This window comes from Mobula birostris, chromosome 20 (assembly GCF_030028105.1).
Source record: "Mobula birostris isolate sMobBir1 chromosome 20, sMobBir1.hap1, whole genome shotgun sequence".
Lineage (NCBI taxonomy): Eukaryota > Metazoa > Chordata > Chondrichthyes > Myliobatiformes > Myliobatidae > Mobula > Mobula birostris.
In genome coordinates, this window is record NC_092389.1 from 40,185,213 (window position 1) to 40,198,123 (window position 12,911).

Below are 12,911 nucleotides of genomic sequence, written 5' to 3' on the forward strand. Positions count from 1 at the left end.
ACACTCATTCTATTTCTGGTGTTCCCACAACCGATGGTCTCACTTTTTTTTCATGCTCGTTATTTATTGCTATTTATTTACATTTGCACAGTTTGTTGTTTATTGATCCCGTTTACAGTTACTCTTCTATAAGTTTGCTAAGTATGCCTGCAGGAAAAAGAATCTCAGGGTTCTATGTGGTGACACGTATGTACTCTGATCATAAATTTTACTTTGAACTTTGAGAATTCGCCGTCGGTGACGAGGCGATCACACGCGCATGCGTAAGGGTCGCTGAGTTCCGGAAATTACGCGTGCGTTCCGTGGCAAAAGGCTCTTGCGGGATTGGCAGCAGGTAGGATCGGTGCTCTGTGTGGCGACTAATCCGCACCGGCGTCCGAACCGCGGCTGAAGGGGAATTACTGTGAGATCCTGCCACACCGCGGCTTCGCACCCCGAGACAGTACCGGTCCTTTCCCTCTCTTTCAGCCCTACGATCCGTACCCAGGCCCCGGGGAACTTCTGATGAGCGGCGCCGTGTCAGTATTCTTGCGCGTGCGCATCGCTAGGACTGCAGCTGATAGACGGGTCTCTCGTTCGTAGGTGTTTCTGGGTAAAGAAACGACCATGGATTACTCTTCCAGCGATTTCCCCGCCAATTCAAAGGGCGTGGGGGGAGGGAATAGGAGCGGATAGATCTCACAAACAATGCCGATTTCCAGATATCTAAATCCAAAGATTAGGAACTCGGAACAAAAATATATCAACACACATCAAAGTTGCTGGTGAACACAGCAGGCCAGGCAGCATCTCTAGGAAGAGGTACAGTCGACGTTTCGGGCCGAGACCCTAGGGCTGCTGCCTGGCCTGCTGCGTTCACCAGCAACTTTGATGTGTGTTGCTTGAATTTCCAGCATCTGCAGAATTCCTTGTGTTTGCTTACAAAAATATATCTCCGAGTTAATCTCAGATCAAGAGTTTACCTTCCAGTCAATGAAAATGTCAATTAGTGCTGCGAGGGAAAACAGAACAAAATCCTTCTGTTGGTTTTAGTTCCTGGGAAAATCACCTTAATTCTACCTTTCCTTGTTTTGGACGTTTCTACTCCTGATGATGTGTTTTGTTCCATTCTCTCTGGGTACATAATGATATCAAACACCTTTGACCTGGGTAACAAGTGACCTGTAGCGTCTGCTGCCCTCCCCTGCAAATTCATCAGCATCAATCACCGGAGTGGTGGGGGGGAGGGGTCAGAGTGATTTGATTTCACTTTTTTACCAACAGGGCAATGCTTCCCCCTCTGCCTTCCTGCCTGTCCTTTTGATACAATGTGTATCCCTGGATATTAAGCTCCCAGCTATAATCTTTCAGCCATGATTCCGTGATGTTTACAACATAGAACCATAGAAACTACAGCACAGAAACAGGCCCTTTGGCCCTTCTTGGCTGTGCCGAACCATTTTCTGCCTAGTCCCACTGACCTGCACACAGACCATATCCCTCCATACACCTCCCATCCATGTATCTGTCCAACTTATTCTTAAATGTTAAAAAAGAACCCGCATTTACCACCTCGTCTGGCAGCTCATTCCATACTCCCACCACTCTCTGTGTGAAGAAGCCCCCCCTAATGTTCCCTTTAAACTTTTCCCCTGCCAATCTGCAACTGTGCTGCAAGTTCATTACCTTATTCTGTATACTGTGCACATTTAGATACAACACCTTCAGTCCTGTATTCACCCTTTTTGAAAGCATCCTCTCCACATCCACTCTATTGAGACCTTTCAATATTCAATTGGTTTCAATTAAGTTCCCCTCATTGCTCTGAATTCCAGTGAGTAGAGGCCCAGAGCCATCAAACATTCCTCATATGACAAGCCTTTCAAAACCTGGAACCATTTTTGTGAACTCCTTTGAGTTCTGTAATAATCAACATATCTTTCTAGATAAGGGGCCCAAAATTCCTCACAGTACTCCAAGTGAGGCCTCACTAATGCTTTATAAAGTTTCAACAATACATCCTTGCTTTTATATTCTCAGCCTCTCAAAATGAATGCTAACATTGCATTTGCCTTCCTCACCACGGACAACCTGCAAATTAACCTTTAGGAAATCCTGCACGAGGACTCCTAAGTGCAAATCCTTTGTACCTCAGATCTTTGAATTTTCTCTCCATTTTTCCAAATGGAGAGGAAAATAATCTACACTTTTATTTTTTCTACTGATATTCATAACCATACGCTTCCCAAAATGATGTCCTTTACCCATTGATGTATTTTGTAAATCTTTTTACAGGTGACAAATGACAAACAATTTGTGAATGGGAATCCCAAACACAAGGGCATGTCAGTTTTGCTGTCCCTGTCCAGATATTTAAGGAGTGACCGGATATTTTCTTTCTGACACCAGTATGTCAGTTGTTGATCCTTGGAGATGAAAGAATATCTCATCCCAGCTGGAAACGTGCTTTGTCTCTGAAATGAAGTTTCTGTTGTAACTCAGTAAAACCCCACTTGAACCGGGGTGCTGAGGACACACCAGCATTTGTTCACAGGAGATCAGTTCTTCAGCTGTGTTGATTGTACCAGGGAGTCACTACGGCTGACATCTGACCATGAATTGAGGGAGAACTGTGGGGAGAGATTCACTCACTCATTCCACACATAGACACACCTGCGATTTCACACTGATGAGATGCCGTTCACCTGCTCTGATTGTGGGAAAGGATTCACTCGGTCATCCAACCTGCAGAGACACAAACGAGTTCACACTGGGAAGAGGCCGTTCACCTGTTCAGTCTGTGGGAAGGGATTCACTCAGTCATCTGCCCTACTGGCACACCAACAAATTCACACTGGGGAGAGGCCATTCACTTGTTCTGGATGTGGAAAGGGATTCACTCAATCATCTGCCCTACTGGTACACCAGCGAATTCACACTGGAGAAAGGCCATTCACCTGCTCTGAATGTGGGAAGAGATTCAATCGGTCATCTGAATTGAAAGTACATCAGCGAATTCACACTGGGGAGAGGCCCTTCACCTGCTCGGACTGTGGGAAGGGATTCACTCAGTCATCCCACCTGCAGACACACCAGCGAGTCCACACTGGGGAGAGGCCATTCATCTGCTCAGACTGTGGGAAGGGATTCACTCACTTATCCAGCTTACAGAGGCACCAGCGAGTTCACACTGGGGAGAGGCCATTTATCTGCTCAGACTGTGGGAAGGGATTCACTCAGTCATCCCAGCTACAGGCGCATCAGCGAGATCACATTGGAGAGAGACCATTCATCTGCTCAGACTGTGGGAAGGGATTCACTCAGTCATCCCTCCTACAGACGCATCAACGAGTTCACACTGGAGTGAGACCGTTCACCTGTTTGGAATGTGGGAAGAGATTCACTCAGTCATCTCACCTACAGACACACCAGTCAGTTCACACTGGGGAGAGGCCATTCACCTGTTCAGTCTGTGGAAAGGTGTTCAGTCACTCATCCAGCCTACAGAGACACCAACGAGTTCACACTGGAGAGAGGCCATTCACCTGTTCAGTATGTGGGAAGGGATTCACTCAATCATCTGACCTACTGGTACACCATCGAGTCCACACTGGGGAGAGACCTTTCATCTGCTCGGAATGTGGGAAGAGATTCACTCAGTCGGCCAACCTTGTGGCACACTACCGAGTTCACACTGGGGAGAAGGTTTAAATAAGTTGTGTGTGGGATATTTCACCATTCCGGTTGCTGAATCCAGAATTAATTTCACAAGTGACTGTTGGTGTCGAGCACTGAAATTATTTTTGCTGTTCGTCAAACCCCATTCTGTACCCTGGTCACTGGGATTGGAGAAGTTTCATCCAACTCTGTTCTGCAGTCTGGTAACTGGCATTGGAGAAGTTTCATCAAACACAATTCTGAACCTGGTCATGGGGATGGAGAGAAGTTTCATCAAACCCAGTCCTGCACCTAGCACTGGAATAAAGAGAAGTTTCCTCAAACCCAGTTCTACACCCTGGTCTCTAGGTGTGGGATGATTTTTTTCAAACCCCATTCTGCACCCCGGTCTCTGGGCATGGGATGAGTTTTGTCAAACACCATTTTGCGCCCTGGTCTCTCGGCATGGGATGAGTTTTTTCAAACCCCATTCTGCACCCTGGTCTCTGCGCATGGGATGAGTTTTGTCAGACCCCGCTCTGCACCCCGGTTTCTGGGCATGGGATGAATTTGTCAATCCCCATTCTGCAGCCCGGTCTCTTGGCATGGGAGGAGTTTTGTGAAGCCCCGTTCTGCACCCCAGTCTCTGGGTGTGGGATGAGTTTTGTCAAACCCCGCTCTGCACCCCGGTCTCTGGGCATGGGAGGAGTTTTTTCAAACACCATTTTGCGCCCCGGTCTCTGGGCATGGGATGAGTTTTGTCAAACCCCGTTCTGCTCCCTGGTTTCTGGGCATGGGATGAATTTGTCAAACCCCATTCTGCACCCCAGTCTCTGGGCATGGGATAAGTTTTGTCAAACCCTGCTCTGCTCCCTGGTTTCTGGGCATGGGATGAATTTGTCAAATGCCATTCTGCACCCCGGTCTCTCAGCATGGGAGGAGTCTTGTGAAACCCCATTCTGCACCCCGGTCTCTGGGTGTGGGATGAGTTTTGTCAAACCCCACTCTGCACCCCGGCTTCTGGGCATGGGATGAATTCGTCAAACCCCATTCTGCAGCCTGGTCTCTTGGCATGGGAGGAGTTTAGTCAAACCCCGTTCTGCACTCTGGTCTCTGGGCATGGGATGAGTTTTGTCAAACCCCGTTCTGCACCCCGGTCTCTGGGTGTGGGAGCAGCTTTGTCAAACCCCGTTCTGCACCCTGGTCTCTGGGCATGGGATGAGTTTTGTCAAACCCCGTTCTGCACCCCAGTTTCTGGGCATGGGAGGAGTTTTGTCAAACCCTGTTCTGTATCCTGGTCTCTGGGTGTGGGAGGGGTTTTTCAAACCGCAGTCTCTTGGCATGGGATGAGTTTTGCCCGGTCTCTGTGTCACAATGGGGGCACTGGTGGATGGTGGACCCAAATGCAAGACGCAGACACTGAAGTACGAGGAACAGGACTTGACTAGAGTAGGGACGTGACAGAATACAGACAAGGAGCAGGGACAAGAATGCAGACTAGGGCTAGGACATGGACTAGACTCAAGGAACTATGAACTAGGGGTCTGGGCTTGGTCCCCGAGCCAGAAACTGGACAAGGACCCAGGACCTGGGTCTTGCTTCGGGCTCGGACCCCAGAACTAGGCAAGGACATGACATGGCTACCGGAAAGGACGTGGCTGTGGTCTTGGCTCTTAAGGCTTGAGGTTAGGGTCTTGGCTTTTGAGGCTGTGGTTTTGGCTCTTGAACTTAGAGGCTGGGGTCTTGGTCCTGAGGCTTAAGCTTGGCGACAGGCTGGGGTCGGGGTCTTGGTCTTGAGGCCTGCAGGCTGGGGTCTTGGGTCTTGGGACGAGGGTACTTTGAAGTAGGGTATGGACTCCAAGCCAGAGACTGGGCAAGGACCCAGAACCTGGGACTTGACTCAAGCTCGGACTCCAGAATAAGGCGAGGACAAGACGAGGCTACAGGACTGGGCATGGCTTGGGTGTGGAAGTTCTGGGTAGCACGAGTCACAAGGACAGTTAAAGACACATGGACAGGACTCAGGACTGGACTAGGCACGGACTGGGCGAGGGCCTTCAGGAGCACGGAGCCTTGGACTAGAAGAGACAGGAGCACAGAACACAGAGCCAGGACCCCTCCTTGGGAACAGGACATAGGGCCGGGACTCACACACACAACACAGAGCGAGGACCCCTCCTTGGGAACAGGATGTAGGGCCGGGACTCGTACACAGAACACTGAACATGAAGAGATGGATCCCATCACAACAAATGGCCGGACCCACCTAGCGAAGGCGTGGACATAGAGACAGATCCCAACACTAGGTAGCGGCAAATGGCTGGACCTACATAGCGAAGGTGTGGACACAGACAATTCCACACAACGAAAGACAGTTCCTTATCTTGACCTAACAAGGCTCCGGTCTTGCTGTGGTGGTAAGACTTCAGCAATACAGGCGGGGTATCCAGGCTAGGTGAACAGCCAGAGAGTCAGGCGAGGGGGGAAAAGACTGGGAGGGGTACAGGACAGTCCAGAGAATCCCTGGTTTGCAGAGGTATTTATGTCTCAGCCCCAAAACGACAAACGTGCCCACAACAGAAACTGGGGAAAACCAGAAACCTCGGATCAAGGAACATTGGACTGGACCGTGAACCAGAACATGGACTTCACGGACCAGGCTATGACACTCTGGGCATGGGAGGAGTTTTGTCAAACCCCGTTCTGCACCCCGGTCTCGGCATGGGAGGAGTTTATTTTGCTGATGTAGGACACATCACATTAAGATGCAGGATTTATGTTTAGGATCACTTTTAGTGATAGGATATAAATGTTGGTTACCTGAAGACCAGAGGCAGAACAGCCACCCTCAGCATGTTTGGTGGGTGGTTTGCTCTTGTGGATGCTGGTGTCGAGATGATGTGTTAAAACACCTGAATAATAGCTGCAGATTTAGCTGGTTCTCAGATGGTGAGTGTCACAACCATAGATCTGGCAGCGCCGCAGATATGGCAATTGTGCTAATGAATATGCACGTGTCAGCTAATTATTATTTCATTGTGATAGTATTTCACTGCATTCTTTCCGTCATAGTGCTTGTCGAAACTTGAACCCAGCGCAACAATGCTTCGCTGCTTGCTTGCATTTGGCCTTGCCTGTGAAATTGAACTGTTGAGTCAACTTACTATGAAGAATAGCGGTCTTCGTTTTATATTTATTTGTTCTTTTCAGCCGCAGTGTAGGCTTCGTTTCCCATTTGAGAGTTTTAGTTAACGGCCCTGTTTGGCCTAGTGTTTATTGTTTTATTTTCCCGTTAACACTCTTCGCATTCAAATCTGTGAACTATCGACCTGCTTCAGTGTCTCTCACTCCGCATTTGGGACATACCCGAAAACAGTGACAGCACGTCTCGAACACACAAAGATGGACCCAATAGAGAGAGAGCATCTGACCTTGGCCATGAGAGTCATTGGTCAGGTGGGCGATAGGCTACAGGCAATGTAATCTGTTTTCAGTGGAGTTACTGAAGCAACGAGGCAGATGATCTCGTGCCGACAAGCCCAGTCTCACTTGGAGGAACAGGTATCATCATTAGCCGCTCACCACAGACAATCAGACTCGGGTGTCTGCGATTTCCGCACTCACGGCCGCTGTCTACGAACTTACTGTGAACAGCCAACATCAGCTGACAGCCATTAACGTTATCGCCAGCTCAATTCAGCAGCTTCAGTCCACCTCAGTTCCACTCCCAGCACCTCGCAGGTCCTCCTTTTCTGCTGCCTGGACAATCTCTGCTACTAATGCTCCCGGATCAGAGCTGACTCCTGCCTTCGGACCCCCACAGACTCCCACACGTACAGGAACCGAGTATTCCACCTCCAGGCAGGTATTATGGTGATACTGATGGTTGCAGGAATTTTATTACCCATCGTGAGCTGACATTACAAGCCCAGCCTAGTCGTTTTGCTGATGCACAAAAACTGGCGTACATGGTCAATCTAGATGGACCTCCACTCAGCTTGTTCAACGTTTTATGGGAACAAGGATACCCCGCAGCTCAGTTGTTCTGGCATTTCGTGGCGGAGTTAAGGAGGGTTTTTGATCATCCAGTACGGGGTCAGGAGGCTGCCCACCGACTCTTGGACCTGTGCCAAGGCAGAGGAATGGTGAGAGCCTATGCAGTTAAATTCCGTACCCTTGCAGTAGAGACAGGTTAGAATGAGAGATCCCTCATCACTGCCTTCCAGCGTGGACTGAATGCAAGGGTCCGGCATGAGGTCACTGTCCAGGACGAGCAGGATAGCCTGGATGACCTGATTAATCTGGCTATTCGAGTTGACGACCGGGTGACTAAGTGGTGTAGGGAAAGAAAGGTTCAAACTTCCTATGCGCTGTCTGATCACCGTCTTTCCTCATCCTCTCTCCCTCCCTCACCACCCAGCACCCAGCCCACGGAGGAGCCTATGCAAGTGGGGCGCATGCGCCTGTCTCAGGAGGAATGGGAGCAGCGCTGGAGAACAAGTTCCTGCCTCTGTTGCAGTGATCCAGGACACTTCCGGGCGGAATGTTCCAAGTGTCCGGTAAAAGAGAATACCCGTCAGCAGAGAGGGGAATCCTGATGGGTCGGTTCTCTCTTCAGTCAGCTTCCCCTGATTCTGTAATGCTGGCAGCTTCCTTGTCGTGGAGGTCTCAGACCCATGAATTTAAAGCGTTTATTGACTCCGGTGCAGCCGGGAATCTAGTGGACATCTCTCGCTCAAAGATGGGAAATTCCAACTCAGAAGTTAAGAGTAAAGATCAACGTCAAGGCGCTGGACGGTCGACCTCTGGGCACCAGCCAGATTCACCTTTCCACCCAGCCCCTCCAACTGGTGCCCGAAGGCAACCATCATGACGAAATATCTTTCTATCTGGTTAATTCACCTGAACTGCCACTGGTACTTGGTCTCCCCTGGTTATCCCAACATAACCCACGGATCAATTGGTCTCTGAAGGTGCTCCAAGAGTGGGGACCGGCATGCCTCTCTACCTGTCTGGGTCCAGCTCAAACTCCATTCTATGAATCCCCTCCTGTGTCTGCTAAGGACGTAGGCCTGTCTGGGATTTCGGCTGAATATGTGGATCTCCTTGAGGTTTTTAGTAAAAGAAAGGCCACCACCCTGCCCCCACACCAGCCATACGACTGTGCCATAGACCTCCTACCTGGCACTAGTTCTCCCCGGGGCCGGCTCTTTTCCCTCTCTTGTCCTGAAATGGTGTCTATGGAGGAATACATCAAGAAGGCATTGAGCATGGGGTTTATCCGTCTGTCAACCTTGCTGGCAGGAGCGGGCTTCTTTGTAGTGAGCAAGAAAGATGGCAAGCTCTGTCCCTGCATCAATTATCGGCCCCTGAACATCACTGTGAAGAACCGCTACCCTCTTCCCCTGCTGGCGTCTGCATTTGAACATCTCCAGGGAGCAACCATGTTTCCAAAATTGATCTGCGTAATGCCTACAATCTGATCCGCATAAGAGAAGGGGATGTGTGAAAGATGGCTTTCAGCACCTCTAATGGACGCTATGAGTATCTGCTGATGCCTTTTGGTCTGGCCTCTATATTCCAGGCCTTGGTTAACTATGTGCTCAGGGACATATTGAACCAGTTTGTGTTTGTGTATTTAGATGACATCCTTATCTATTTCTGCTCTCGTCAGATGCCTTCTTGAAAATAATCTGTATGCCAAGCCTGAAAAATGTGGCTTCTATGAAGACCAGGTGTTGTTTTTGGTCTATATACTTACCCCAACCAGTATTCAAATGGACCCTAGTAAAGTTCAGGCAGTTGCAGAGTGGCCCAAACCCTCTACGGTGAAACAGAGACAGCGCTTCATGGGGTTTGTGAACTTTTATTGCTGCTTCATCTGAAATTTTGACTCTAATGCGGTTCCAATTAATGCACTCAAGAAGACCTCGGCAGGATTCCATTGGACAGATGATGCTGACCGAGCATTTTTAGATTATGAAGACACGCAGTCCTCTTTTATTGTCGTTTAGTAATGCATGCATTAAGAAATGATACAATATTTCCTCCGGTGTGATATCACAAAACACAGGACAGACCAAGACTGAAAAAACAAACAAAACCACATAATTATAACATATAGTTACAACAGTGCAACAATACCATAACTTGATGAAGAAGTCCATGAGCACAGTAAAAGTTCAAAGTCTCTCAAATGTCCCACATCTCATGCAGATGGAGAGAAGGAAGAAAAACTCTCCCTGCCATACCCGACCACGGTCCGACTCTGAGTCATCCGAAAACTTCGAGCTCTGATCAGCTCCCCGACACTGAATGCTGAGTGCCATCTCTATCCGAATGATTCGACCTCCTTCTCGGTCACCAACAGCAGGCAAAGCCGGGGATTTTGAGACCTCCCCTCCAAAAGGTTCCCGACCGCGCAGTAGCGACAGCAGCGAATGAGCGTTTCAGAAATTTTTCCAGATGTTCCTCTGTGCTTTCACGTCCATCTTCATCATTTTCAGAGCTAAAGCAATGTTTCACCACTGCCCCGCTGCTGCAACACCCAGACCCATCTCATTCATTGACGAGGTGGATGCATCCGATGTAGGCATTGGAGCTGTCCTCTCTCAGTGCTCGCCTGCGGATAGTGGGATGCACCATGTGCCTTTCTTTCCTGTCACTTGACTCTGGTCGAGAGGAATTATGACGTTGGGAACCCGGAGCTTCTGGCTGTCAGGGAGGCCCTGGAGGAATGGCGACACTGGCTGGAGGGGGCAGAGCATCCATTCTTGGTCTGGATAGATCACAAGAACCTCGCCTATATTCAGGATGCAAAGAGGCTCAACCCTCATCAAGCTCAATGGGCTGTCTTCTTCACACGGTTCAATTTCATCCTCACCTATTCTCCCAGCAGCAAGAATACAAAGGCCGACGCTCTCTCCCGGCAGTTCGACGGATCTGAGGACAATGCCAATCCAGAGCCCATTTTTCCTTGCTTGTGTATCGCTGCTCCGGTGATCCGGGGAATAGATGCAGAGGTGAAGGCCCTCAACAATCAGATCCAGGCCCGGATAGGGTTCCTCCCAACTGGCTGTTTGTTCCTGCTGCAGTGCGTTCCAAAGTGCTGGAATGGGGTCACTCCTCCTGTCTGGCTGGACATCCGGGAATTCAATGGACTCAGGAGTTTATACAGAGACAATTTTGGTGGTCATCTATGTCCCAGGATGTCCATGACTTTGTGTCTGCCTGTCCCACCTGCGCTCAAAACAAGACATCACGCCAGTGTCCTGTGGGTCTGTTATGTCCATTGCCTGTGCCCCACCGCCCCTGGTCCCACCTCTCAGATTTCATCACTGGTCTGCCCCCGTCTAATGGAAACACCACCATTTTGGTTGTTGTGGATCGATTTTCCAAGGCTGTCCACGTCATTGCCCTCCCCAAGCTCCATTCGGCTTGTGAGACTGCCACACCACTCATGGTTCAACATGTGTTCAGGCTCTACGGCTTTCCTCAAGACACAGTGTCTGATCATGGACCACAGTTCACTTCCTGCTTTTGGAAGGCTTTCTGCTGTCTTGTAGGAGCCACGGCCAGCCTCTCATCTGCCTTCCACCCCCAATCCAATGGCCAGACTGAGAGAGTGAACCAGGAGTTGGAGACAGCCCTGCGCTGTCTTGCCTCTTCCAACCCCATGTCCTGGAGCTCCCAATTGGTTGGTTTCGACAGAGATCGCCCACAATAATCTCCAGTTGTCCTCCACCGCTAGGTCTCCCTTTGAATGCCAGAAGGGGTTCCAGCCCCCACTCTTCCCTGATCAGGATATTGATGTAACAGTTTTTGCTGCTGAGCAGCTGATCCAGTGCTGCAAGCACACCTGGAGGCGAGCCAGGGCTTCTCTGCTGCGCGCCCAGAAACAGCATTCCCGGCAGGCTGATCGGCTCCGTCGACAAGTAAGGCCATGCAAGCCAGGAGAGAAGGTCTGGTTGGCATCAAGAAGAAGAAGAAGAAGATTTTTATTGTCATTGCTGTGGAGCAATGAAACACAGTTTAGCAGCTCAACGTTTTGCAGCATGACAAGAATATATACATAAAATAAACTCTAAAACCTCAGGAGTGCAGTCCAAAATTAAGAATATATGGATGGGGGAGGGGGGGTAGGACTATTGCACACCTGCCATTCCTGGAAGTGTGATGCATTTAGCTGCCGCCGTCTTGGTGGGGGGACAGGAGAAGGGAAGGGGGTGTTATACATTTCACTGCTTGTGGGTAGAAGCTGCTAAGGAGTCTCTTTGTTTTCATCCTTAATGCTCTGTATCTCTTCCCAGAAGGTAGAGGGGAAAACAGGTGATGTCCAGGATGAGTGGAATCCTTTGAAATATAAGTAGCCTTCTTTTGAAGTCTGCCAGTATAAATGTCTCTGAGGGAGGGTAATGTTGTGCCAATAACCCGCTCTGCTACCCTCACCACCCACTACAAGTCCTTCCTGTTCTGTTCTGTGCAGCTGGCAAACCACACTGCACAGCAATACGTCAGGAGGCTCTCTATAGTTGTCCGATAGAAGTTGATCAGTAGGTGATGAGGGAGGAGAGCGTGCTTTAGTTTCCTTAGGAAGTAGAGCCTCTGTTGGGCCTTCCCCACCTGATAAGAGATATGGGCAGTCCAGGTGAGGTCAGCCGAGATGTGGACGCCGAGGAACTTGAAATTCTCTACTCTCTCCACCTCTTTCCCGTATATGTGCAGAGCAGAGTGTTCGACGCGCTTTGATTTCCTGAAGTCTACTATCAGCTCCTTGGTTTTTGTGATGTTCAAGTCCAGGTTATTATGACAACACCATTCTGTCAAATGCTGTACCTCCTCCCTATAGGCTGTCTCATCACAGTCTGATATGATACCTATTAGGCTGGTATCGTCAGCAAATTTGACAATGGTGTTGGTGGAGTGAATGGTAGAGCAGTCGTGGGTGAAAAGAGAATAGAGGATGGGGCTGAGAACACACCCCTGTGGTGTACTGGTGTTCAGGGTGAGAGTAGGTGATGTGTGTTCTCCCATCCTGACATTTTGGGGTCTGTTACTCAGAAAATCCAGTATCCATAAGCGCAGTGAACTGCCAAGGCCCAGGTTGCTCAATTTCTGCACCAGTTTGTAGGGGATGACTGTATTAAAAGCTGAGCTGTAGTCCACCAACAGCATTCTTACATAGGTGTTATCCTGAGCCAGGTTTGTAAGGGCTGTGTGGAGAGCTGTGATGACTGCATCCTCTGTCGATCTGTTTGCACGATACGCAAACTGGT

At 49.5% G+C, this 12,911-nt stretch overlaps 1 protein-coding gene across 1 annotated transcript; it reads left to right on the forward strand.

Annotated features, from left to right (window-relative positions):
- Positions 1 to 301: 301 nt before the first annotated feature.
- LOC140185543 (uncharacterized) lies at positions 302 to 4,411 on the forward strand. Its single transcript, XM_072238877.1, has 2 exons — positions 302 to 334; positions 2,275 to 4,411. Exon 2 carries the CDS (start codon positions 2,674 to 2,676, stop codon positions 3,688 to 3,690), a length of 1,017 nt encoding a protein of 338 aa, XP_072094978.1. The 5' UTR covers positions 302 to 334; positions 2,275 to 2,673; the 3' UTR covers positions 3,691 to 4,411.
- The last annotated feature ends 8,500 nt before the right edge of the window (positions 4,412 to 12,911 follow it).